General features: G+C 48.9%; 2 protein-coding genes and 1 long non-coding RNA gene across 18 annotated transcripts in view; 2 read left to right on the top strand and 1 right to left on the bottom strand.

The window, feature by feature from the left end:
* Positions 1 to 4,872, top strand: part of FBXO34 (F-box protein 34) — a 35,496-nt gene extending 30,624 nt beyond the window's left edge. For all 16 annotated transcript variants that reach the window (XM_084520159.1, XM_084520153.1, XM_084520167.1 and 13 more), the window contains one exon: positions 2,249 to 4,872. In XM_084520159.1, the coding sequence (XP_084376285.1) occupies positions 2,259 to 4,349 (2,091 nt within the window). In that variant the 5' untranslated portion in view covers positions 2,249 to 2,258 and the 3' untranslated portion in view covers positions 4,350 to 4,872. The remainder of the gene's footprint in view (positions 1 to 2,248) is intronic.
* A 204-nt stretch (positions 4,873 to 5,076) lies between these two features.
* On the top strand, positions 5,077 to 8,052 carry LOC311437196. The gene is made up of 2 exons (XR_014693358.1): positions 5,077 to 5,694; positions 5,822 to 8,052. It is a non-coding gene; the product is annotated as an uncharacterized lncRNA (long non-coding RNA).
* Positions 7,550 to 25,916, bottom strand: ATG14 (autophagy related 14). Its single transcript, XM_084520152.1, has 10 exons — positions 25,667 to 25,916; positions 20,291 to 20,353; positions 20,122 to 20,164; positions 19,630 to 19,711; positions 15,010 to 15,247; positions 14,375 to 14,604; positions 13,909 to 14,030; positions 12,776 to 12,862; positions 12,577 to 12,662; positions 7,550 to 10,490 (listed from the first exon to the last, which is right to left on the bottom strand). Exons 1-10 carry the CDS (start codon positions 25,909 to 25,911, stop codon positions 10,184 to 10,186), a joined length of 1,503 nt encoding a protein of 500 aa, XP_084376278.1. The 5' UTR covers positions 25,912 to 25,916; the 3' UTR covers positions 7,550 to 10,183.
* Between the last annotated feature and the right edge of the window lie 1,610 nt (positions 25,917 to 27,526).

Below are 27,526 nucleotides of genomic sequence, written 5' to 3'. Positions count from 1 at the left end.
CTTATCAGCGATGCGAAACGGCACGCTTGGGATTGGAAACCTTTCATGCTGCCTCGGTGAAGTGCTGAGGAGTCGCTGTCTCTAAAGATAAAATTAGCAAGCTCGGTAAGTTAAAGGGTGGAGGAAAGCAAACAGAATCACGCTGAAGCATCAGAGGGAATTGTCAGCGACTTCACCTTTTAACAACTATTTTTGGTGGTGTTAAAATATTTAAAAACTTCACCTGCAGCTGCCACAACTATCTGCTTGCCAGCACTGGAGTGGTGCAGAAATCAGGTAGGCTGGGGGGGGGGGGGAACACACCGAGCTCTGCCTTCAGATTGCTTCGAATTGCTCTTCAAAGCAATTTCTGCTGGGGATCCGTGCTCTAATCCTGGGAGCTAGAAAGGAAACGTGCTGCTGGCACGCGGGGAAGGAGTTCTGCGTGTTTCCAAGTCCCAACTTTTTAATGTTTGCAGCCAAGAGCGTGAGTGGTGGTGGGGGCGAGGCTTCGTTTTTTTTTTTCGGAGCAATGCTTTCAGGTAAGGTTTGTAACCAAAATCCCTTTTCGGGCAGCAGGGAAGGGAAAAATTTGTAAAACTGTAAATTTTGTAAAATTTGGAGGAGGTGGCACTGGTGTTTGGCTGGTTGGATGGAGTCAGCAGCCCTCCTGTAGCTGTCTGAGGCTGCTCCATGTAGGTTTTCTTTAAATCCGGATCCATTAAAGCGCTGCAAGGAGCGCTGAATTCAAATGAGGCAATTACCCTGGCAGGAAAATTTCTGACTAAGGCGGAATTTTGTGATGTAAATCGTAACTTCTAAACCTTAAAAGGTATTGTTGGCCTAGCCGGGGACTAACTGCAAGGCAGGAGGAACCAGAGCCTTAAAGGAGCGATGCGCAGGAGGTGAGGCGTAGCTCTCTGCCCTTTGTCTTTCTCCACAGAGCAGAAATAGCTCTGAGCAGCTGAACCAACTCTGCAGGCTGAGCACGTTGGGGTAACCAGGTTAGTCCTGTTCTGGTTCGGGGAGCACCTTGAATCTCACCTTCATCTGCAGCTCCTCTTAGCAAAGGGTGCTGAGCTGATTGGTAAGGCCGGATTCCTGAAAGTGGCTCCGAGACAGCCCTTTTTAACCCAGAATTGGGCTCATCATCAACACCCTGGCACGAGAACTTGAGACTGGAACCCGACCTTCCCTTCCTGAGCTCAGACCCAAACCCATCGGTGGCCTGACCCCAGCCAGCCCTGAGGTGCAGCAGAGATGATGCAGCCCCTCCAGCAAACTCATGGCAGCCTCGAGTTCCCCTTCTCTCTTTCAGCACCCTGAAGCTCCAATTTTAGGCCATGATTTCAGTTTTTAGCATCCAACCGAAACCAGAACAGCTCCGTTGCATGTCGCAGAGGAGCCTAAATCGGGAAGTGCCCCAATTCCTGCGAGGGGCAGGGGCCAGGTCGGTGCACCCACGGTGACGGGAGCTCTCTTGTCCCCGTGGCTGAGATGAAGCTGGCTTTGTTCATGTAACGATTCCCAGATTGCCATGGAAACCTAACCTATAGTTAGTTCTGAAACGTGCTTACGTGGGGGCTCTGGGGGAAGAGCCTGAAGCCTCCTGGTGCTGGGATTTGAGGCAGCGGGGCCCTGGGCTCCTGTGTTTTTGTGAGCTTTGCCTTGGAGATGAGCACGGGGGCGTAGCAGAAATTAGGAACGGAGAGCCCGGGGCTGTCCATGAGTGGTGCCAGGGGCTTGTAGGGTCCTGACCATCAAGGAGCTCACTTGGAAGGGCTTCTCCATCCGTACCTGATGCTCCTGCCACTTTTCTGGAGCAGGCATCGTACGGACAGCACAGGAACCCTGATGGGCGAGCACCCCCCTCCTGATGGGCTAAAGGAATTAGTTTCAGGTGGTTTTAGGAATATGGACACCTACCAGGCTCGCTGTTAATCAATATAATTGCACTTACTGACTTCCCTTTTCAGCTTTCACTGTGCTTTAGGATTTCTCCTTGGAGAAACAAATTTCTCTAGATCTCTGCCACCCTTCAGATTTTAATCCCCTTGCGAGCCGTGAGTGGAAGCTCTCCGAGGGTGAACATCGCAGCCCGGCTGCTGCTGCTCCTGTTTCATGTGGTTTCGTTTGAGGTGTGGGCTGCTTGATGTAGGGCTGGAGACATGCTGGTGCCTACTCGGGGCCTTCTCCTCTAATTCCAGGCAGGCGTATTTTGCAACTATAATTTCTTCCCTTTCTGTTCTTCTTTTTTTTTTCTTTCTAGGGTTTCTGGTATGCACTTAAAGCCATATCTCAAGTTACAGAAGAAAGAGCGATCTCCAGAAATCAGCCAGGATTCCCTGAGAGGCCCACCTGGGAGCCGCCAGAGAGCAGCACCCGAAGAAAAATACAGCAACGACCGCACCTTCCCCAAACCCTCCCTCCTGGCTCCCTCGCGAAAGCTCCTGGGGGTTTTGTATCCCAATAACATGTGCAATATGAGCGGGAAGTGTCCGGCGGACGGCCCGAGCGCCAGGGAGAAGAAAAACGCCACCATCCACCAGGGGGAAGAAGGGGAAGGGCCTCTGGACGTCTGGGCCGTGGTGAAGCCCGGCAACACCAAGGAGAAGATCGCCTTCTTCGCCGCCCAGCAGTGCAGCGGCAGCAACCGCCTGGGCTCCATGAAGATCAAGAGCACGTGGGACATCGACGGGAGGACGGCCAAACGCCGGAAAAAATCCTTGGATCTGAAAAAGGCCAAGATCCAGCTGGAGCGCGTGCGGGAGGCCGGCGCCCGCTGCGCTCCGCCGGAGCCCTTCGCCTGCGGCATCGAGCACTGCTCCGTGCACAACGATGGTGGTGAGGGAGCCTTCCCGGGCCGCTCGCTGTCGGTCATCGAGATGGTCGCCTTCCTGGAGCAACGAGCCAGCGCTCTGCTGGTGGACTGCGCGAAAACCTGCGCCCCGGCACCCTCCACGAGGCCGAAGGGAGCGCTGCCCGGCTCGGACGCTTTCCCCTCTGCCGGGGCGTGCGAGGTGCACGAGAGAGGGGTTTGTGGTGAGCAGCAGCAGCAGCAGGGAGAGCCGGTGCGTGTGCTGGACATGGTGGCCAGGCTGGAGTCGGAGTGCCTGCGGCGCCAGAGCGAGCGGGAGGCCGGCGGGCTGTCCCGCAACAACAGCTTCCGCAGGAACGTGGGGAGGGTGCTCCTGGCCAGCGGCACGCAGCCCGGCGGCGAGGCAGGCAGAGCCTCCTCCTCCTCCTCCTCTTCCTCCTCTTCTTCTGTCCTCGGGCAGGGCGAGGGGCTGGGAGGTGCTGGGGTGGCCGAGGCTGGGTGTGAGGCCTCGGAGCCGTTCCCTGCTGTGCTGGAGGCTCGCGTGGGGAGTGCGGGCTCGGGACTTGCTCAGGCGGTGTTGGCTTTGACGGCGAGCAGGAGCGATGCCGACAGGCGGGGGGAGCTTCCCCAACCCCTGCCGGCCACCACCAGGGTGCCCGAGGATGCCTCGCAGAGCAAAAGTGGTGAGTGTGCATCGAAGGAGGCCGGGATTGTCCCGAAACAGAGCCCGCGCCCTGCCAGGAAGGAGCCCTTGTGCATCAGCATCTCGGTCACCAAGACCGAGAAGGGCTGCAGGAAGGAGAAGCTCTCTCGCTCCGGTGAAGATCAGCTCCCGGGGAGGTTGTTCTTCCTCCAGCCCAGCCAGCCTGCCCCGCACGAGCAGCAGCCGCTGCGGGAAAGCCCCCGAGAAAAGGCAGGAGGAGAAGCAGCCCGAAACGAGGATGAGGATGCTTTGGGGTCTGACCGAGCACACATCAAAAACCACCTCTCCCCGGAGCCGCCTGCCCTCTCCGCTCCCCAGCCTGAAGGCGCTTTGCAAGCGCTCGACGCCTCCTGCCTGAAGAGGCAGGTCTCGCATGACTTTTTGGAGACCCGGTTTAAGATCCAGCAGCTCCTGGAGCCCCAGCAGTACATGGCCTTCCTGCCACACCACATCATCGTCAAGATCTTCGGCTTGCTCCCCACCCGCAGCCTGGTGGCCCTGAAGTGCACGTGCTACTACTTCAAATTCCTCATCGAGTACTACAACATTCGGCCGGCGGACTCGCGCTGGGTCCGCGACCCCCGCTACAGGGAGGACCCCTGCAAGCAGTGCAAGAAGAAATACGTCAAAGGGGACGTGTCCCTGTGCCGCTGGCACCCCAAACCCTACTGTCAGGCTTTACCTTACGGCCCCGGGTACTGGATGTGCTGCCACAGGTCTCAGAAGGGCATCCCGGGCTGTAAGCTGGGTCTGCATGACAATCACTGGGTTCCCGCCTGCCACAGCTTTAACCGGGCTCTCCACAAGAAGAGCAGAGGGGCCGGAGGCGAAGGGGAAGAGGAATATTAGTGCACAAACACTTTTCCTGTGAGATTGTTTGGGGGAGGAGGAGATTCTCATGCCTTGTGCTGTTTACAGTGTACATAATTGTCATGTTATTTTTTTTTTTTCACAGGGCTATGAAACTGCACATCCTTAAACACAAGAGCCTTTACCTGTTAGATGAGAGAGAGCTTTTAGTCCATCTCTGTAAATAACGCTATAAAAAAAAACCCTAATTGTACATACCGAGTCTCCAGCTGGCTGAACAACGTCCTCACTACAATGCAGCTCCGATAGTGTTGCGGCTATAGTTGTGTGTGTTTTTAAGTGTCTCGTTTCGAAATCTGTATATCCTGTATAATATATGAATGTTCCCGAGAGGAAACTCTAAATAGGTAAAGGCCACCTTGTTTAAAGACCCTTCAAACAATTTAACTGGACGACCTTACAAATTAGCCTAGAGCAGATCCATTATAGTAGCCTTGGCAGTGAATAAAAAGAGATGAATATTATTGTATAGTCAGAATATAAAAAGTTCTTGCCTACCTTACCCATGTTGTCTGTTTTTTTTTTTGTTTTGTTTTGATTTTTTTTCTTTTTTTTGATTTTTTTTTTTTTACTTAAATAAAACGTGCATTCCAGATCTGCCTTACCTGCCTTTGTCTTGTGAAACTTCTACCCCAAACTCAAAATCCTGTAAGCCACGAGGCAGCCGCCTGGTGCTGTGATGTAGCTCAGGCTTCCAGTGGAGCAAAATCCTCCTCCTGCACCACCGAGCAGCTGCTTTATGGTGAGATCTCCCTGCTGTGACCTTCAGCTTCCAGCTTTTTCCTCTCCCTCCTGTTGGTTTCTCCCTCTGCAGTCCCATTTCTCACCCACCTGAAGCAGCAGCATCCTCGGCTTGAGGACGGAGCCTGGGGCAGGAGGGATGCAGGTGAATTCCTGGGGCTTGCTGGAAGTTGGCTGCCCTCTGACTTTTTCCTGTGTGCAAGGAATCCTTGCAGCGCTTTGCCCTGGCTTCTGGTGCCAGCATCAGCGCTTTCAGCAGGGACAGGGTAAGATTTGGGGCAGAAGTGCTGCTGAACGGTGACTGATGGAAGCTGAGCGTGGCACCTCGGAGTATTTCCACCAAAACCTTCCTCCTGCCAGCAGCAGCCGCCTCGTGCCCAGCTCCCAGAAGCTTTACAGAGGTGAGCGATGAGGCTGGTGCCTTTGCCTCGAGTCCTTCCTCTCCCTGCAGGCGATACCCTCACCGTTTCTCTGCCCTGTCCGAGCAAGGATGGACTCGTGGAAGCGCTCACCACGCATGGAGCAGCTCCTGCCACAGCCTGCGGTTCCCTGACCTCGGGTGCGAGCCCACGCGGAGCAACGGGTGAGGAGAGCTGGCTGGAGAGGTGCCCGTATCCCCGCTTCACCTGTGCTGGCAGGATGAATCAGCTCGTTTTAAGGCCTGGAGTTGTTTTGTTTCTCAAGGAACGTGCTTTAATTCTTGCTGTTAGCAGGGTACGGGGAAGAAAACCGAGCCCCTGCTGCCTGAAAGGTGTTGGGGTGAGCACAGTGTGCTCGGGGGCTGCTCCTTCGCCTGCCCTCCCTGCTGTACCCAGCGCCCGGCTCCCTCCCCGCGCTGCTCAGCCCTGCCTGCAATGCAGCAGACGTGCTGACAAGCAGGAGGAATGAAATTAGAAAGCTGGAAGGAGGGCGCGGCCGCCTCGCCATCAGCCGGGAGGGGAACAGCGAGATCCCCTGCTCGCCTTCGTTTCCTCGCAGGCTGCACCGGGACGAGCAGAAAAACCAAACCAAAACAAAACAAAAAAAACCTGGAAGGAGCCGGATTGCCCAAACCAGCAGGACCAAAGCCCTTCAGCTTCGTTTCGATGAAGGAAGAAGGGGAAGAGGCAGCTTTCCTGCCCCCCACCCAAGACTCTGGAAAACTTGAGCTAACCCGCGCGGCGCTGAGGAAAGTCCCCGGCGGGCTGCAATAGAAGCAGCCGAGGAAAATATTTTGTAACTAGATAAGGGGCGAGTGAGGTCATTTTTTTTTTTTTTTGGCCCGGGGTTGTGAAATTCTGGTCACCTTCGCTGACCACGGCTGCCAGAAGGGAAACCAGAGAATAAAACAGTGGCACGGGGAGCTTTTAGTCCCTCAAAGTTCAAGGCAGAGGACACTTTGCTGGCTTCCCCGCCCTGCCCCCGGGCTGGTTGAGGTGCGTGGGCTGTGTTATAATCGCTGGGGATGCTGGTTGCAGAATGATCGAATCGCTCCAGAGAACAAACTTCTGCATCCAGCAGTGGGCTGTGCTGAAGGTGGCTTTGCTTTAAAAAAATAATAATTTAAAAGCAGCAACATCAAGGGAAGGTTTCTGGTTCTTCAGAGGCCGTTCAGGGAGCCCCTGATGTGGGATGAGCACTTCCAAAAAACAAAAACAAAAAAAAACAAAAACAAAAAAGGTGATACTAAAAAATGTTCAGCGTTGGCTTTGGAGGACTCACTCAGTAGATTTTGACTTCCCTGCCCGCAGCGCTTGGAGCTGGGGCTGGTTTCCAGCTCTGCCTGTGAAGAAACGTCCCTAACACACCTCTGTCGTTCCCAAGTGGTCGTCAAACTCCTGGGGGCTCCGAGCACCGGCAAAGTGCCCCCAGCTGAGGTTTGTGGCTGGTTTCTCGCTCCATCCTGCCTCCTCCTGCAGCATTTCCCCTTTCCTTGCTGTGTTTCTGTTCCCTGGAGCTGGGCTCTTCGGCACCCCGCAGCTCCCCATCACCGCTCAGCTGAGTGATTTGTGGGCTCCCAGGGATCCGTCCTCCCTGGAGGGTCACTGGCCCCAAAACGTGTGCACCAACAACCTAATGCCTGAAATAACAAGTAACTAAAATAACAAATAACCAAAACAACACGTAACCAAAATATCAAATTAACCCCCTACCTGCATTTGGCAACGTACTAAAAATTGGCACCCAGCCCTGGAGGTGGCGATGTCTCAGTTCACACGTACAGAGGTGTGTGCTCTGCAGGACCTCTCTGCCTGCCCCCATGGAGATGCAGTTATTTTACATAAGATTATTATTTTTTAACTCATATCAAATATTTTCATGCTTTACAATCGCCCTGTAACAGGTCTGGTGCCCGGGAGGCTTTGAAGGCTGGAAATTGTTCTGTATTTCCCCAGCATGTCTACGAACAAACCGCACAGGAGTAACGATTACAAACATACAACTTTAAAAAAGAAAAATCCTGTTAAAGATTTATTGCAATAATACAATAAAATTTAGAAAAAAAAAAATCGTGTTTAGTTACATCGAGTTTGGAAGTCGCAGAGAGAGGCCCCGAGTTCTGCCAGCCCCGCACCTCCTATCCCAAACCTACCGAAGGTGCCCGATTTCGGCCGAGGGCTGGGCTCCCAAATCCGGCTCCTCCTTGGCAGCTCGCGTGGGCCACGGCCTGGGATGAGATCCCTGCACTCGTGCCATGCAAATTGTTTTGTAAACTCTCAGCTGGCCGTCTCCAACTATCTCTAATTACAGATACCGCCTCCCTCCCTCCCTCCCTCCCTCGCCCCCCCCAAAACAAGCTGGAAAACTAATCCTGTCGATTGCACTCAAGGTTTGGACACACACAATTAATTCTTCCTTAGCTACACATGTGCAAAACACTTTAAAAAAAAACAAACAAACAACAAAGCCCACAATCTGTTCTGTTAAAAAACCTCTCTCGAAAGGAGCTCTCTCGATGCATCTGAACGCCCTCACAGTGCCGCTGTGCACCTCCAGAGCATGACATGGTTGTAAATAAATTATTTGGAGAACATGATGGGTAGGAAGGATATGGCTTAAAAGGTTCTGGGGGTGGTGGTTGTGTTTTCCCCTAAATGAGTCAAGGACAGCACACAAAGCTGAATCGCGGCCTGGCCTTTAGGGTTCTACGCAGCGCAAAGGTAGCGATGAAAGAGCGACTGAAATGTGTCTTAAAAAAGGAAAAGAAAAAAAAAGGAGGGAAGATATCGATATGGCGGGGTCCAGTGCAAAATAAATGAGGATCCAAAACGGGCTGTGCAATGCTGAGAGCCCCCCATGCAGTACTGCTACGTGCTGGCTGCTCAGAGCTGCGACGGGTTCCTAAAGTGCTGGCAGCTGAGCAGTGACTGAAGCCTCCTCTCCCTCTCCCTGTCCCTGTCCCTGCTCAGACCACGGTAGCCAACAGCATTTTGGCTGATTTCTCATCTCTTTCCCAACACGAACCTACCTTGGGCTCAGAACAACCAACTGGCAGCACCGAGGGGGCCCCCGCCTTGCCACACGCACGCTGTGGGTGCGGAGTTGAGGGTCTTTGGTTTAAAAAACCCAAGAAATAGCCACCACCAGCAAAAAAAACCACCAAAAATGGATCCCCGCTGCCAAAGAGAAAGGGCTGGGAGGCACAGTACTCAGCTGGTGTCCCTGGTGCAGAGCTCACCGGGGCGTTAGCACTAGTGCTGCTCTTCCACCCACTCGGTGGAGCCAGGAGGCAGCGCTGGCTGGGCTGTGGAGGACCCACAGCATCCCAAAACGTCCCAAAAAACTCCACATGCTTGACAGAGAACGGGAGGGCCGGGTAAGGCAGCCTGCAGCTGGGGTTTCCACCAGGCAGGAGGACGCTGCCTCGGATGTGCCAGCACGCCAGGCTGAAATCTTCCATCTCGGAGGGGTGGGAGGATGCTTCTACACGAGTCTGCCCCGCGGAGAAGTCAAAACGTCCCAGCTCTGTAAAATGTAAACCGTAAATGGGAAGCCTCGCTGAGCAGAGCCACCTTGAAGTCGTACGTACCGCGGGGCAGAGGGAGCGAGGAGCTCTGGTCAGCATCACGCCTCCCGTGGCTTTGCAAGCAGGCCAGCCGCGCCCGGAGCGCTTCTGCAGTGAAATGAAATCAACTTCTTGGCATCCAGGAACCAAGGGAAGAGCAAACCCCACCAGAAACGTCAAACGCGACAGGGTTCACAACGCACGTAGTGTGGAGGACGCGGGACTTCGTCAAACGAGCCTGAAATGAGGTTTTCCTACGATTAAAAAGTGGCAACGTGGTGTAGCTGATGGGTATTATTGCAATCCTGTATCGGCGTCAATGTGGGTCTAGCTAAGAGAATGTCCAGTGTTTCTTTGGTGTATGATACTAGGAGTAAAGAGCCTGTGTGCTTCGGGCAGCACGACACGAAACTTTCCGACTACCTACCAGTGGAACCAGCATGAAACCAGCCAGTTTGCCATGGCGAAACTGGGCCAAGATCCACAGCCAAACCTAAAGTAAAAGAGCGATTTGTTGTGTGACTTCCTGCCCATGCTGATTCTTTGTATTAAAAATATGGCAACGGAGATTAGAAAACATGTTAAAAATGCATAATTTTCATGTCCTGAATGAAAAAAATTTAGAAATATGCATTTCTGCGCTACGCAAGACAGATTTAAAACACGCAAACATAAACCCTGTAAGGAGTTAAGAAAACGTGAACTGCATCTGCACCACTGTCCAGCCTGAACACCGAGCAGCCTTCCCTCTGTGCTCGTTCAGATCCACACACTCCAAAATCTGTTTCTTCTTTAGGAAGCAGAGCTGGAGCCTGCTGGGTCCTTCTTCTTTGCCACTCAACAATGCAGACAGAACCGAGACACCAAGTGCCCTGACAGAACCCGTCGGGAGGATGGAGCGAGCCAATTTACAAAACAGGGGGACCCCACGGGCATCGCGGGTAAAGAAAACGGTTCTTCGGGTTTACAAAACGTGAAGTCCGACCTTTTCTTTGTTCCAGGCACTACTTAACTGAATACGTAAGGTTTACTACAGCATTGTTGGGGAGGGATTCCTTCCTCGCATCCTGCGATCCACGGATCCTCGCTAGCGGTGTCCAGTGTACGCCTTGAACCACGAGGTCACCGAGGCAGCAGCGGAGGAGATCATGCCTCCAGCGCTGCTGCTGGCGATGGGCTGAGACGCCTGCGTGCTCTGGCTCTGCAGCATCTCCACCTGCTGCGAGGGGATGTCGCAGAACCTGGGGCTCGGCAGGTTCTCCCAGTCTGTCCCCAGGTCCGTCTCTTCGTCGCTGACGTGCTCGTCCCCGCTCTCGTCTGTCTCGCCGGCGGCGCTGGGGTCCACGAACTCCATGGAGTCTTCGAGATCAGCGCTGATTTCGAAAGGCCCAGACCTGTGAACAGGGGCAGAATGCTGTCAGCTCTGTGGGTACCGTGCAGGAGAATTAAAACACCTCTGTCTTTATCAGCTGGCTAAGAGAAAACTCAGTGTCTACGGGGAGAACTACGCTATGACCATGATAAAAGGACAGCAGCTCAACAAGGGACTTACAGCTGGGTTCCAGTCCACGAAGCAGGGAAAACGGGAGAGCTCCTTCACCTTGGCAGTGGATGGTGAAGCACACACGCAGAAGAAAAAGCTGTGGGTAATAACTCACAGCTCCACTGGTGGGAATCTCGGCTCGATGCGGAACAGCTTTTATTTTTCACGCCAGCTCTGCCAGCCAGGGCAGGGTGTAGGTTGCAGCCCGCAGCCGGCACAACTCACTAACACGCTGCCCCCAGCAGCACTTCGCCCCCAGCAAGATCTCGAGATCTTTTTTTTTTTTTTCCAGGGGTCTCCAGATCTCCAGAGGTCCTGCCCAAACTCATCTCCTCCTCACTGACTCCGAGTTCCCTGCTGCCACTGCCTGGTTGGAGAGGCAACTGCATCCTGCCCAGGCGCTCAGCATTGCGCCAGGGAACAGGGAGACCAAATCCAAAATATCTTTACCGAGCATCTGCAGACACTTTCAGAGGCCTGTGGGCAGGCAGAGGGGTTCACGGAGGCAGTGAAAAGCTGATTCCCCACGGCCAGCAGGTCCCCGTCAAACAAATTTCAGCCCAGAGCACAAAGCTCTTACAGATTCTCAGCGTAACAGGAGCAGGAATTTGATGTGGATAATGGGGTTTCTCCACTGCAGTTCTCCAGCCTTATCTAGAAGCCTGAGGCAGCAATTTAGCATGGAAAATTTTAATCCAAACAATTAAAGCTTGATAAAATTATATGCATGTGAAAATAGTAGTTTATAAAGGAGGCTATCAGGCAACTGTAGGCTTGGAAGTCTGAAGGAAAATAAAACCAGCCGATTGCTGCAAACTTTGCAGGCAGCTGGGAAATTGAAGGTAAACACTTCTCTTCCATCACACAGGAGGGAAGGAGAGCGCTGCCCTCTGGCAGTGGGAATTGATGTTCCCACTTTTCTCTAACCTCTCCTGTTACCACGTGGACCCAACTGATGCGAAGCGAGACCCATCTCTCTGCTCAGGCCTTTTACTTCCCACCCTAAGGAGCCATCGGGTTTAGTTTTTTTGTCCACTGTGGCACTTCTCTCCTTTACAGCAGCTGCTTTCCAGGACTCTTCACTCTCTGGGTGTTTCCTGCCCTCTCCTTGTTTCCAGACAAGCAGCAGCAAGCACATCATTTTTTCCAACCTGAGCTAAGTTGGCTCCCCACAGCTTTGGGCTGACTAAGTAGGGATGGACTTGAACATAAGGTAAGTTTGCAGAGGCATGAATTCAGCTCCTCTTAGTGAGATTTTTAAATAAAACCAGTCCTGTACACCAGAACAAAGTGGAAAAGTAGATGTCAGAACACTCGTGTGTTTGAGGGGGAATAAAGCAGCAGAATAAACAAATATTTGCAGAGTGTCTCGGGCACAAGTGACTGGATTACCCCAAGAGGAAATCAATGTTGACTTTCTTACACTTAAGTTGTAAAAAGAAAGGGAGAATATTGAGCCTGGCGTGTGCAGCCTACAGAAACTGATGTTCATCACATGCTAAGTTAACAGGAAAGCTGTCTTTAATCTTCATGTACACAGAAATTAGTATAATTTGAGTGTGGACTTTGGCCTAGGGTGCTCATTGACTGAAAATATTTCGGAAAAGCCTGGGATGTGTGCTGCTGTCCTCTGGAGGGAAGGAGTTCCTGCAGTTCAGCCCAGGAGAAACAAGCCCACACAATCATAACGCCACCAGCTGAGCCTGCTACATGCAGAACCACAGCATACAGATGTCTCTGAAATATAATTTCCTTCTCAGACCCCCTTTTTCTGCCTTTTCCTGCCTCGTCCTTATAACCAGCCTGACGTGCTGAGGACTCAACCATACATAGAGCAGAATAAAAGCAGAAAAAAAACTATTTCCCTCATGAATAACAACACAAACAACTCCACAAGGGATTCAGTTACAGGTGTGTTCACAAACTGCTTTTCTTACCTGCCCAAGTTCTCAGTGTCTGGGCTCACCAGGTACATAAGGTTCCTGAGCGTATGCAGTGGGTGCAACAGATCTAAATTTACATGCTACCATGGAGAAGGTAAGAAAAAAAAGACACGATCAGTTACTGGAGGAAACCTGCAGGCACAGTTGCTATTTTACAAGCTGTTTGAAGAATCCATACGTTCATTCCCCCTACCTGAGAGAAGCAAAGGTGAAGGATGTTGGCATTCAGCTTCTTCACTGCTCGCGTGAACCTGTGTTTGCTGAGATTCTCGCCGCAGAACTCGCTGTTGGAAGACCACAAACACACGTGTGCACAAAGCAAAAGGCTGTGACAATACACGCACTGGAGCATCACAATTCTGTACCCTGGCTTCCTAACAAACCCTGGAGTAAATATCTTCGCTGTAAGCACTTGTTTAAGCTGTACAACCAGCTACAGAGTGCTCAGGAGATCATTTTTTCACCTTGTGAGACCTTTAGAATTTTATCAACAAGCACAGCTTGCCCGAGTCTCACTGGTTCCAAGAGGACAGGTGGTGTGAACCATACACAAACTCAAAGATCCACTGTGGCCAAGCCATTTTGGTTCTCCTTTTAAATCCTGCCTCATTTCCTGTTCCCAACCTTTTCTTCCTGCGATGACCGGGCAACCAAATCATAGCATAAAAAACTGCAGAGGTCCCACACAATGTGTGCCCTTACTTTGGCCATTGATATTTTAAACACTTAAAAGATTCTCAGCAGCATAGCTGAGACCCCTGGAAGCTGAACCAAACCCACGGCTTTCCCAGAATTACTTCTGTACGTCACAGCTGGGGTTTATACAAGCGCATGCTCCCAAACGTCTGGCAGCCAGCTACATTCCCCATCAGTGTTTTAGTCCAGAGAAAATTACACTGCTGTCATGCCGTATTATAAGGCCTCATTCTACATCTCTTAATGCACTGGAGCTATTCAGGATGACTAAGAGCTGCTGAGTTTGTAAAGCACAGTAGGGTCTCATAAAACGAAAAGTGCTATTCATGCACTGTCATATTTCACTCCAGTGTGAGGACGCTGAATAAATTGCTTAGCAAGTTGTCATTCTGAACTATGATGGCTGGGCTGTGCTCTCAGGACACAGAAAGAGAGGATGGGAGGGAGGATTAACTATGGTCTAGATTCTAGACTTCCCTGTGAAATTAAATTGCACCAAAAAAAAGGGGGGGAGCCATTGACTATTGTCATAAAAGCTGTTCCAAATAATGACTTTGTTCAGAAAACCAAACTGAGCTAAGATCATTCAGAAGTGGTCACTGATCCACCTTCTCTGAGGCTTGCGTTTACTTGCCTGTTGCAGAGCTTCTTGGGAAGATTTACATCAAGTATGAGAGACAAAGTGTTAACAAGCTGGGTTGCATAGCACAATGCAGCACTGATGGTGTAAGCAGGGTTGTTATGTTCCATATCTGAAAGAAATAAAAACATCGTGAAAGTCGCATTATAAATGAAGCCTCAGTGGGTGTGTTAATGTGTTACTGAAGTCTACTCTGGAAAATGTCATTTGTCAGTGCCGAGAACTGCTTGAATCCAGCAATCATTTACAGTGAAATCTGTCAGAAGCCGGTAGAAAATAGTAATTCTTGGAATTCCTGTTAAATCGACAGCATGTGAACCATGTCAAAACTGTGAATAATTAACTTTATCTCTCTTTTGCTCTGCACTGGGTCCCAACGAGCATTTCCTGCAGAAGAGGCTTTCAGTGGACTAATCTCTGTAGTGGTGTTCCTTTAATTCTGACCTGGCTCCTTACCTGGTCCTTGTGTAGTCTTCTTCTCTTCCACCCAGTTGTAATAAGCTGAGTAGTCTCCGTTATTCGGAAGGGTTATCCAAGGCCCTGTGATACTGATGCTGGTGTCCCCGTTGTGGTCATCACACACCCATCTCCCAGAGAGATACGTGGTTCTCCTGGCTTCTGCAAGCTTGCTCACAGTGCTAGAGGTCATGGCATTGTCGCTCTCAGAAGACACATCTGCAGGATCTCTGTGGCAGCCAGAGAAGAACAGAGAGTTTTTAAAAGAAGTTCAAAAATATAATCACCAACGTACTTGGCAGGCACTTAATCAGATTGCACAGAGCAAAATGCTTGTAGAAACACTCCTGCTAAACTCCTCGTTCCCCAAACTACTTTGTTCTGGGATTTTTAATGATGTTTTTTAAGGTTAACAGTGGACTCATACCTCAGATCTCCCAGTGGGGAGATGCTAGCACCTCCACATTCTTCTGCTCTGGACTTCTACCTCTAGGTCAGATGCTTTGCCTTTGGAAACCACCTCCTTCTCCCCACAGATGCCAAGGGAGCCAGAGTGTCTAGCTTAGACTTACATGACTCACCTCTGAGTGTCTAAAGCTTGGAAAAACGAGTCCAAAAGGATAAGCCTCCCCTACCTCATGCTTGTCTTTACTTCTTCGATGGGAAATATGACTGATGTTAGCTCCAGGATATGTGTCCGCCGAAGGTTTGCCAGATGCTCGTGCTGGGTTTTCAAGTCGTAGGTTTTTTTCTCGACCAGGTCTCCCAGCCTGCGGTTGTGCCTCTGGATCTTCTCCTTCTTCTCCTGATGCCGCTGAGCCCTGCGATAATGCTTCTGGTTCTCCTCCTTGATTCTCAGAAGCCCCTCTGCATCTGTGAAGGCAGCAGCAGATGTTAGCCTTGGAAAACGAGCTGTGAGGTACTTGTGGCGAGCCTGAGAAAAGCTTGATTAATATTTATAGAAAACAAGATCTACAGCAGCTTAAAACAGAAAACCCTGCCTCACCATTGACGCTTTCCAGCTGCTAAGTGGTACAATTTCTTAATCTTTTCTGAACATCGCAAAAGGGACTGAAATCGGAATTAATCTTTCCCTATCTTTCACCCAGCTATTTTTGGATCTGGAGCAGAAAAGCCAAGATTTCACAGTTTAATTAAACTTCTGGGGTAATCACCATGACAGAAATAGCTTGACTGTACATGCTCGCACGACGCTGGCCAAAAAGGCACGCATTGCTTGCAGCCAAAATCTAGTGCAGATAGCATCTCCATTCACAATTTCTGGCACCACTGCTTCCATTAGCTTGTGTTATTCGGGCTTTTGCTAACGTACGTCCTCTTGAAGCACTTGGATCCCAGTGGCACAGGCTTCTCCTTACCACGAGGGAAAGCTCCCTTTCCAGTCACAAAATGGCCAATGTGGTTACGCTTCTGAAAAGCTGCATCTGCCTGAATTTCCTCTGTGCATCAGGCACGCTAAGAGTCGGAAGAAAAATCCTTCAAGAGCATCTGCTGATTCTCCTATAAAATAATTCACTGCAGGAACGCTCCTGCAAACATATGGTGCTGCAGAGGGCGAGTTAACTGCCTCTGTCTTTCAAAAGCACGGGAAAACGTCTCTGAATGCACATTTAAAAATTGTAATGTACCCTAGTTTGAATAAGAGCCCCCATATACTCGTCGCTCCATTTCAGTTCTTATGGCTGAGGAGAAACAGCATTAGTCATGCTCTCCTAGAGCACAGCAGCCTACTCGCTTTCCTGTAATCAAGAAATGGGCTAACTGCCCCTTGCACAGAAGGCAGGCAGTAAGCCTGACATCATTTGTCTGATGGATTTGGATTGCGAGGCGCAGATGAGACCAGAGCTACAATAGCAATGTTCCGTGGCATCTGCTACTCCACGAAGCCACGTTACAGACTATTAAAACATCAGCTTTCCCAGAGGGGAAGCACAAAAATTGAAGTTACATAAAAAAAAAATGGGATCCATGACTGGTTCCCATCCCCTGGTACGTGCCCAGCCATGCTCGGTCAGCACAGGACATCCCTGCTCCTCCTGGTTGTCACCCGTGCAGTTGGAACTGCAAGCTCAGGACTGCTGAAATAGCTATTATATATTGAAATTATATATTAAAACAGCCATTATATTATTATAATAGCTTATTGTCATTAATAAGTCATTAGAAATAACTTAGCAGAAGTTATTTCTACTCATTTATCTGATCAGCGTTTGGTAGGAAGGATGATCTCATCCGTGGGAGATGGAAAGACCCAAATCAAAGCTGGTGAGGCTGGCTTCCCCAGGCAGGTAGGAACTAATAATCCTCAGGTCCATAAAATAAGGAACCCCCTGTAGGAGGAACTGCAGGAGAATTTTTCTCTCAACAGCACCAAGAATTTCTACGTGCCAGCCTGCACTTCAGTTTCTTTTAAGCACTCCTGTAGTATCAACAGCAAATCAATTAATGCCTGCATTCGTATTCCCAAACCCTCCCTTTGCCCAGAGAATACGAAACAAAGAAGGAATAAAACATTAATTTGTTCCATTTTCATTCATGTTCTACTTGCAAGGCTACTTTTTGCGCCGAGCGAGCTCCCTTATCTGCAGGGCCAACAGCAATTATCTGAGAACACTGCGAACACGTTTCCTCTTCAGCAGCCCTGCTGCAGAAACAACTGTCCTTTTTTTCAGCGCAGCAATTCTGCTTTATGACCCAGTTTACGAGGCAATTAAAATTTGTCCCCAGAAGTATTTCAGGACACCGTCAAGCCCCACACATTCCCATTGCCTGCCCAGCAGCGAGCCATGCCAGGCATTCACAAGATCACCTCCTCGAATTGCTCTCTGCAGGCAGAAGGCAAAACACACACGTTTTAAAAGCTTATTTTCAGAAACACCAATTCTTGAAGTACCCAGGAGAGCCAGCTGAAAGAGCAGGAGCCCAACGATCTAGAAATGTTTCCTATTTCAGTAAAGCCACCTACGCCACATCCAAGAGAAGAGAAAGAAGCCATTTACGTTTTGTAACGTGGTCTCCTCCCTAAGAGTGAGCCAGGCTGAGCTCCTGATGTACTGGCTACGTAGTAAAGCTGCAGATTAGAACTATTTAAGTATTAATTCATTTCACAGAATAACAGGAAAGTGGAGGAGCTCCACGCCCCAGCTGGTTCTAACGTTTTGCCACCTTCAGAGCTGCACTTTGAGAAAAGGTGGTTAAATTCCTCATGCAAAGTCACATTGACTTCCTCTTCTCCTTTCTCTACAGGCTAAAGAGAACAATTAGTTATTATTCCCTTCATAATAATCTTCTATCTACTGAAAAAATGCTCTTCTTTTTTTTTTTTCTTTTTTAAACTAAGCCAAACTGCAATTTTCTTGGCCACTCCTTATGTTTTATTCCTAATGTTCCCTTCTGGACTTTCTCCAGTTGATTTGTATCTTACTTAAATTGCTCAAAATGGGCTCCAGACTTCCACTGAGGCAACGCCACTGCTGAGCACAGCAGGATAATCGCTTCCTTCTTAAATACAACGCCCGTGTTAGTATAACCCTGACTGAGGTCTGAACCTTTCTGGAGCAGCACTAGCTTGTTATTTGGTATTTAATTTGCAATTCCCCAGGTCCCATCCTGTCAAATCTTGCCAGCATTCCCCACCAGAGGTTTACGTGGTTCTCTTTCCTAAACAACGTGCACTGAACTTTGTTCGTTTCAGATGATGCAGACAATTTACCTGCACAGTTTTGAATTTGATCCTGTTCTCCACTGAGCTCGTATCGTCATCCACCTTCGGTTCCTCCACTCCACTTTCTGTTCTACCATGCGAGCTATTATGGAAAATAGCAAACAGAACTGGGCTCCACCTGCCTCACCTCCTCTGTTGGACAAGTATCACTGCTCTCTGAATGTAGCCCTGCTAGAATTCTGTGGCATCCTTGCAGTGATTACACACAAAACTGATTTATTTGCTTGCTTGTGAGACATCTTGGGGTAGATAGAGCCCAAAGGCAAGGTATCTTGCACCTTCTGCCTCTCCCTCCACTCGACCCACGGAGAAGGGTTGATCTGACGTGACCTACTCTTAACAAAAAGTGATGACTGTTTTTAATTATCTTCTAGGTACCTCAGGTACCTACAAGGTGGTCAGAAGCTGTGTCATCGGTGTAAGACTCCTGCAAACAGCTGCTGCTTCCACTCTGTTCCCTGGGACATCCTCTCTCCCTCATGTGTTCTCAGGTGCTCCGCTGCTGGCTCCTTAAGCTCCCTGGGGTGAATCTGATAAGGCCCTACAGACACAATCAAAATAATATTTAACTGGCTGCTTTCTTTCCTTGGCCTGAAGTCCTCTCTCAATCTCAAATTTAATCTGGCTAAACACCTGATCTCATTTTCTTTGTTAGAGGATGAAGCAAAGAAGGCACTGAATATTTTAGACTTCTCTGCAGTTACTCACCCCTCTTTCCTCTTAACTAGCCTGCTTGCCTTCTCCTTCATCTTTTTTTATTATACATTTCATACTGTGCTAGCCATCCTCCCTACTAAATGAAAATCATTTTGCACCTCAGCGTTTTTGATGTTATCACTGCAAGCCTGTGCTACTCCTTTATAACTATTCTCAGTTACACGCCTGTGCTTCCACTTTTTGTATGGCTCCTCTTGAGTCTCAAGTCATTAAAATGCTTCAAATTCAGTCAACACAATCCTGCACATGCTTCCTATCTCCGTAGGTTGTAAGGAGTGCTGCTTATTCTTTTCTGAAAAATGACTCTACGCATCTCCTGCGTGTAAAATATTTAATGAGTTTCAAAACCGAAGCTGCTGAACGTTAGCAACTCAGCAGCCTATGCCATATTTTGGTGATGGTCTTGCTCCAACAGGATTTTTAGGATTTCTAGACAGGTGTGGGTTAAAATTCAGCACTTAGATGAAATCCGTAGCAGCTGCAGAGCTGTTTGCTCCTTTTTATCAAGGGGAAGCGATCAGAGACGCTACACTGAATAAAGCCATCTCCAGGGACAAAGCCAAATTCATAGGCTGCTAAGCATTTACTTTTTAAGCTGTTGCAAAATTATCTCCATGCAGCTGAATAATGTCTACTGTTTTCTAATTAAAACGCAAGCATAAAAGGGGTAAAGTCCATTCAGTGATTTGCCTTGGAAATCCACTATTTTCAAAAACTAACTCATCTCCTGCGATTGACTTTTCCCTCTTTAAGGCACAGTTTGACACGTTACAAAGGCACAGGCATTACTCACGTCTTGTCATTTCATCATTTTCTTTGCAAATGGTCTGTTTCAGCTGCTCGATCCTCATCTTGCAAGACATTATTTTCCATCTCTGCAAAAGAACATTCGGCAAGCGTAGGGCACAAACCATTTCCAACACACTGACTAATGATTAACAACAAAGCCAGCAGCTTTAGTGCAAAAGGAGCAGGATGTTCTGAACTGAATCAGACCAATAAATAAATATTTCATACACCGGTTTGTGCACAGAAGCATGCCACAAAGAAACAGAATATTTCGTATAAAGTCAATTGGTACAATAAGTTATTGAACAAATACCTAGTAGGAAATTAAAAATATTGAGGGTTTGGAGTGCTCAGCTTGCAGAGCCCATTTTGCCTTTGCTTACAACAGGTTTTTTAGGAAAGCAATGCAATGCCCTCAAGGTAAAATATAACTTTAAACAATACGATCTGGCGATTCAGAGAGTTCAAAAATGATGGGATGCTTTGAATAACTCACCAGCTGATCAGTTATCTCTTTGCCTTCCATGGCCTTCAAAACACTAGAGGAAAAACATGAATGAAAGTTATTTGACTTATCTCGACTACATCTGTCTCCAGCAACAGCGTGTCAGAGAGATTTTTTTTTAAGAATCCGAATTTTTATTCATTTAATGACTACGACTTACTGTTTTTGGAATTCTCTCTGTTTGGTTTTAAGATGCATCAGCCTTTCTTTCTTGTCTGAGAACCTGGAAGAGATTAAACGCTTTTATTGCTATTTTGCACACAGGTATTGTAAGTTGTCTGAAACAATAAAAGGGCTGAAGCCTGTGGGAGTCTCTAAACCTCAACTATCTGTCTTAATCTTTGTGAGCAATGGCTCAATATATGAAATTCTTGCCGAATTCTAGAGCACCTGTCTCCCAGGAACAGCAACAGACCCTCTAAGCTGAGGAAACACCCGCACGTTGTATTATCAAATTTGTAAGCATTACCCTTAATTACCTTCTATTTCTCTAGGATTTGCAGCTTAGAAACATCAATATTTTGTGTAGAAAGAAAAACATACACTGCTTGAAAAGCTTTTAATCACCGGAGAAATTAACAGTATCATAGGGAGCCTGTGATGGCATTAGGTGGTATTAGTGATACTACCCACTCTGGTACCAAGAAGTGCAGGTTTTTACATGCTGAGCTTTGCATTTTTCTCACTTCTCACCTGGAAGAGTCTCAGATTTTACTCAGCGATGGTTCCAGACAGGACAGTACTCTCTCAAGGCTTTTACATGACATTCAAATCCTTCTGATATTATTATTAGCAGCCATAAGCTGCGTTTTCTTCTACTTGTTTCTACCAGGCACGTGTAGGTGTCACAAGTGCCCAACCCAAATGCCTGCTTGAGGTCTGCCCCAGTGGATGTGAGGTGTGGGAACTGCCAAAAAAAGTGATCAGAAGGGAATTTTTTCAGGTTCATCATCCTGCATTTCCATCCTCTGAGTACAAATAGCCACGTTCTGCTCACCTGCATGCTCCTCACCATGCTGAGAAATACTTTTAAAGCAAACAGTGTCCGAACAATGTATATTGAGAGATTACAGTGAAGCACGAAGTGACAAAGATAAAGCAAGAGAGACAGCCAAGGGATGTAGACAACCTAAAAACAGCAAGTGTGTGCTGTGTTCTGCCAGTGCATGGCCTCCCAATTTTCCTTTGTGCTTGCCATGCCACAGCACCATCCTGATCCACACCTCAAACGTGTGTCTTGGGGTTAAATCCATGCAAGGAGAAATAATTCAGTATATTTTGCTCCAGAACTTGTAGAATTCACTATTTCATCCTAACAGTTTCATGTAGAACCCACCAAGTTCTTTATTTCAGGGCTATCTAAGCTTTATTTAGAGAGGATCACAGAGTTAGTAAGCCTTGACAGGATGGCAGCTGGGGCCTCTCTCTGCTCAGCCCTCTGGATTTGATGTCCCATAAAACCAAAAAGCTTCATTTCTTCCCTTGTAGTGCTGGAACCTGAAAGCTCGGAGACTGGCTTCGGTTTTACCAAGTGTGTAATCGCCCTTCCAGATGACAGCAGCGTGAAAACAACAACAAAACTTCTGCCTGCTGCCTTCGCAGACGACCAAAACTCTCTCTTTTCCTTCCAAAGCAGCTCAATCCCCAACGCAGGTGCTGCTCTAAAAGCCAGAGGCCACGCGTGCGCCTGAGGAATGCGGTGCAACCGGAGCCTGGCTGCTCGGTGTCTGTCTGTCCGTCTGTCCCGCGTGTCTTCACCCACCAGTCATCGTGGAAATTGCACAAGCGTGCTGTTTACGACGCCGTACCACGCACCTCCTGCACCTCTGACCTCGGGCACATCCCGAAATAACTCGGCCAGGCTGGGCAGCCACACGGGGAGCGCCGCGGAAATCTGGGGATTCTTCATTTCCAAGCTGGGTTAATTAACGGGCACGGAGGCTGATTTCCCAAATCGTGTCCGGCACACTAGTGGGAAGTCGATCTGTCAAGGGCCTGGGACTAAATTAAGTTCTCTCTGGTGAGGGAAGGCGGGAATGTTTGGGAGAGCCTGCAAGAATTACAGCTCGCCACGCGCTTCAGCAACTGTGTCAGCCAGCTCCTACCATCTTCTTCATCAGCTCTCCCCGAAGCAGACGTTTCCATCTCCTTATCCAGCCCCTTTTTTAATTGCATTGCATCACATAACTCATTTTATTCTGTGTATCCACAGCCCTTCAACCTGGTGAAGAAACAAAGCTCTGAATGGACTCTTAGAGCAACTCCCGTGAAATGTAAACTGAGAGAAGGGGAGGACTCTGCATCTAAAATTATCCATCAGATGCTTCTTTTTCCTCCAGTCTGGATGAACCTGAGATTTCCTATGGTTCCCTGGCTTATTTCTATGTGTACATAATCAGAGAGGAAAAAAAAAAAAAGAGAAAAAAGGACTCCCTAATCTATAGGAATCGATTAACACTGCAGGAGCTGAGGATAGCAACAGGTACATCCACTGCTGGGCCCGTTCACTACGAGAAAACTCCGGTGTCTCAAAAAGCCACTGAGTATGAACTGAGAATTTCTCTCTGTGACAGGCTGGGGTAAACTCCTGGGAGGAAGAAGAGTGTCCTGAAATGAACAACAAGATGCTCTGAACACACAACACATTACTAATGAAAAGAAGAATGTCGGTGATCATTTTACTGCAGGATTTCCGGACTACTCATCTTTAATTGTAGCTGTGTTTCACTAATTAATCCTGACAGCTCCTCAGTTGGCCCCCCTCACAGGTACAGGCTGTGATTTTTGTTAGATGTGAACAATCTTCCTGTAGCTTTTACGGCAACTGGCACATAAAATAGTCCTGTGAAAATCTGAAATAATTCTTCACGTTGAAATGTTAAAATATTTACTGTTTTATGAGGAAATAAAACCAAGAAAAGAGTAGACCACCACTGGATACAACTGGTAACCTCCTTTGACTTCTCACAAGCGAGAGGTACCAACGTTTTCCTCCAGCCTGTAACACTTCCAAAAGACAACTGGGAGCCCTGTGCATCCCAGGGCTGGATTTCTCACACCGCTCCCTCAGCAAAGCCCTTGTCGTGACCCTGCCGGGCTCCTCCAGGCCCGATCTAAAATTAACCCAGGTGCTACTAGAAGGCATAAAGTAACCAACTAAATACCGCCGACAGTAAACACAGCCTGAGCTCCAGCCAGCTCTCTGCACCTGTCCCTGCACGACCACGCCATGATTTTAAAGGTTGCTCCCTCCCTCGCTGCGCTCACGTCGCAAGAAATTCACGGAAACCCCTCGCTGCTGACAGAGAGGAAACAATAAAAACTGACCTGAGATGCCGGGCTGTTTCTCTCTCACTTTCCTATTAGTCACTCGAAGGATTAATTACACAACGCAGATAAAACACTTCAAGCACACTTTCAGGCTGTCAATAATTCTGTTATCTTTGAAAGAAGCAGAAACCTGAGTTTTATGAAGCTTTGTCCCTACACTGAACTTTTCCTGCTGCCACCGATCACGCTGATGCTGTTCTCGTTTTGTTAGTCCATGACTCCAGGAACACGGAGCTGCTGTAGGAGAGTTTTGAGCAGCAGGAGATGCAAAGCTCAGGGAAAAGCAGCGTCCAGGGGGGCTGCCTGAGCGGAGGCTGGAGAACAGAAGAGAGGATTACACAGACAGCGAGCCCAAGGTCCCAACCAAGGGGAAAAAAGGGAGGAGAAAAACAAAAAGGGACTTTTCCTACAGTCAAGAAATGTGGCTTAATCATCACAATGTTTTCTATCCAAAGGTGAACGGGACACTTAACGCATCCTTGTGAGGATGCAGTGACAGCAGTCACTGATATGAGGAAGGGAAGAGATTGTTTTAAACAAGCTGTTGCCTCTGGTGCTTGAAGACTTTTAAGACTGCTTCTTCTTGGTTGCGTTTTTCCAATGCGTAGAGAAACTTCTTGAGCCTTGGTTATACAGGATGAGAGTGGCTCCACTATAAGGGATGCTGCAGTTGGATTTCTGTAACGAAGCCTGATGGTTAGCCAAAATCTTCAGGCTGCAGAAAGGGCAGGAGAAAATACTTGGCTTACGTTCCAAATTCCCAAACCAATTTTTTTTTCATGGAAACGGCAGATAACCCTGAGCAGTCTCGCACAAAGACGAGTTTTTCATCTATTTTAGACGGGCTAAAATCCAATTTGTGGTTCCACACCACAGCCTCTGAGGCAAAAGAAGAAAACCCATCAAAGTGGCAGGCTCAGGCCTCATTTTTGCCGGCTGATTCATGCTGGCTGCCACCTCGTGCCCACTCCCATCAACTTTAATGAAACTTGGCAGGGGTGAAGGGTCCGCTCACCCAGATAGAGATCTGGGCGCGAGCTGGCTTTCTGTATCTGGGTTATGCTTGAGAAGGTCAATTTGCTTAAATGTAAGACAAGCACATCATTGTCCAGTCATGCATCCTGTTGTGCAAACACCCACAGAAAGAGTTTATGGCAGGAAAACACCATCCGGCCATCAAAAGCTGCCCGGAGCTGTTGCAGAGAACCAAGGTAGGAAGAAAGACACCGCTGTTTCCCTGCCTATTCTTATGTTTGGCAAAGGGTGTTTGGTGCAAGGACCCTTCCACACAACACACCGCTCGCTGCCTTCCCGAAATAGTTGGAGAAATCACTCTCAGCAGCTGTTAACGAAGCTACAAATCGAGGACCACAAACACAGCCAAAAATTAGGGCTATTCTTGAGACAGCGCTAGGCAGGCTTTTGAAGAATCCAGGATGGACGTGCTGGAAATGACGGCTTGTTTCACTGTCAAAAATGAGCTACAGAGGGGAAACGAGCATCTGAAGCATGTAACAGGGCTACCTGCTTCTTGATCGACTTCAGCAGCCCTCCTGCCGAGCCAGCTCCTTGCACAAAGGGGCAGGAAGGGGCGTGATCAACTCAAGTGCAATATTTCTGGGGGCCCATGATCAGGGCCCACGATCAGGACTAGTTATATGAACAGGAATGAAAAAGAAGAGGTGCTGTTTGCTTGCATACTTCTCTGATTTCGGTAAACCATTTTGGAAAATTACTGTTTTAACTACTGTTTTGGTATACTTCTGAGAACAGAGACGCATTTCAAGTGTCCCACTGTTTTTGCCCTTAGTTGTCTGGAGTTATCTCCGGTTCGCTGGTTGCATCCATATGGCCGTGTCACCACCCAAACCCTTCACAATTATAATTATTTGACGCATTTTACCCCTCACCAGACAAGTACCACTCACAAAGCCAGCGCAGCCCCCTGGGCTGCCCCCAGCCCCCTTCCCCAGCTCTCTCTCACCACCTCCGGGCTCAGAGGGCCGAGGACCCCCCCAAACAAACCCCAGCAGCTCCCCAGGACCCCATTACCGGGGGGGGGGGGGCGACCCCCGGGACCCCCCAGCGAACCCAAGGGGCCTCCCCCACCCTATGGGGGCGCGTGAGGAGCATCCCCACGGCCTCCCCCGCGGGACCCAGCGGCGGGGCAGGCCCGAGGCCCCCTCCCCGTCCCCCCCCCCGGTACCTCTCCGAGTCGCGGCCGTCGAAGAAGACGAAATCGCCGCCCCGGACGCACTTAGCGCAGGTGAGGCGGCGGCGGGTGGTGTTGCAGAGCGGGCAGCGCTCCACCGCCACGTACAAGCCCTCGGCGTCCTCCTCGGGACCCCTCAAGGCCGCCGGCCCTGCCCCGGGGCCGGGTCCCGGTCCCGGTCCCGCCCCGGTTCCCCCCTGCCCGCCGGGCTGCGGCCGGCAGCCGCTGGGAGCCGCCATCTTGGGCGCCCCGGTCACGTGGGGCCGTGTTGTGGCGCCGGGCATTGTGGGAACAGGGCGCCGAGGGCCCGGCCCCTCAGGGGGGTGTGTGTGTGCATGAGGGGGGTCCCCTCAGCGGTGTGAAGCGATAAATAAATAAATTTATGTGTCTAAAGGCCGTTTTGTGGGTGTTTTTCTCGGCCCAGGTTATACAGGCAGTGCTGGTGCAGAGGGTTAGGGAAGGGAATGGGGCAAGTGGAGGGAAAATTAGGAGTAAAGGGTGTAGGGCAGCATCCAGCACACATCCCTCATGGCACCTACGCTCTGCCCCTGGGGTGAAGGGGGTTACTTGTACCTCACAGCCCTGTACCCCAGGAGAAGCTATGGCTACCCAAAATTAAATAATTTAGGTAATACTTATTGTTTGGGTAATTATTTGAGTAGTACTTATAGTATCAGGAATCAGCCTTTATGTAAAAGGGGTCAAAATGATTAATACACATCCTTAGAAACAACAGGCTAGCAGATTTCCTTGCCCTAGTCCCTGTATGGAGCCACAAGTCAAGATTTGTCAAGATTGAGATGGGTGTTGTCAGCCCGTGTCCAGAATCAGAGAGGCAGTGCTCTGCAGGAGGCGAGGGAGAAAAGTGGGAATTCAAAGTAAAGAAACCCCAAATGAGGACTCAAAGCACTACTCTCACAACCTGGGACATGAGTTCTTTGTAAAAAGTAAAAAAAGCCAGCCTTTTTTCCCCTTCTTTTTGTATTTAAGTACTACAAAATACTAGCATGAGCAGCACTCCACGGAAAGAACCCAGATACTTGTTTTTAAGACAAGTTACCATAGCAAACAAAGTTATCAGTAGCTCTGAAAAAGCACAGAGACCATTTCTTATCTTTAAAGCTTTATCCACACTTTTAAAGAGCATTGACTTCTCTGGTGAAATTATTCAGCTAGCTCTTAATGAAAAAGCAGATTTGTTCCTTGAAGGAGGCTCATCTTAGATAAGCTTTCTCCCAACACCCCAATAAGAACAGGTTGCTGCTTTTCACTTGCAAGGATTCTGGTAACTCAAGCTTATCAGCTTTTACAGCTACAGTGCAAATAAAAGTTCAGCCCATAGCTGTGGAAAGTCTACAGGGTTAGAAAACAAACAGAAAAAGTAAGCCTCTGTTTAGAATAGATTTGAGTTTGGAAATACACAGTTTGATTGTGACAAAGAAGCTGATAACATAGTTAAGACCGGTTTATCACCAGGAAGTGCACGAAGTTTTTCAAGCTTTCTTTCCAGGGGAGCAAAGGGACAGTTATGAAAACACATGTGAGACATCACAGACAAGTTGGGGTCACATCCGCACCAAATCAAAAGTGAACTGGTGACAGCAAAACTAAGCCCATGACGCCCTGTCCTGTGTTAAGCTGTTGCCTGTATTGTGGGTATTTATCGGAAGGGCAGGCAGCCTTTAGCATGGGTTACGCTTAAGTCATCAAATAGCAACCTCTAGTGGCTCAGGGAGCTTCCTGACAGATCTATCCCACCTTTGGTAGAAAACAAGGGGAGGAAACAACACAAACACCAGCAGCCCTGTTCTGGAATAAGAATAAAAATAAAAAAAAAAAAAAAACTTTGCTTCT

This window comes from Aythya ferina (genome assembly GCF_964211825.1).
Source record: "Aythya ferina genome assembly, chromosome: 5".
In the NCBI taxonomy this organism is placed as follows: Eukaryota; Metazoa; Chordata; class Aves; order Anseriformes; family Anatidae; genus Aythya; species Aythya ferina.
This window is presented reverse-complemented; position numbering and strand designations above follow the sequence as displayed.

Excerpts from the sequence above, each read along its gene's own strand:
- ATG14 (XM_084520152.1), bottom strand. The coding sequence starts at position 25,911 with ATGGCGGCTCCCAGCGGCTGCCGGCCGCAGCCCGGCGGGCAGGGGGGA. Across the intron at positions 14,031-14,374 it reads GAAGACTACACAAGGACCAG|ATATGGAACATAACAACCCT; the intron begins GTAAGGAGCCAG and ends TATTTCTTTCAG. Across the intron at positions 12,863-13,908 it reads AGAAGCTCTGCAACAGGCAA|TTCTGCGGCGAGAATCTCAG; the intron begins GTAAACGCAAGC and ends TCCAACAGCGAG.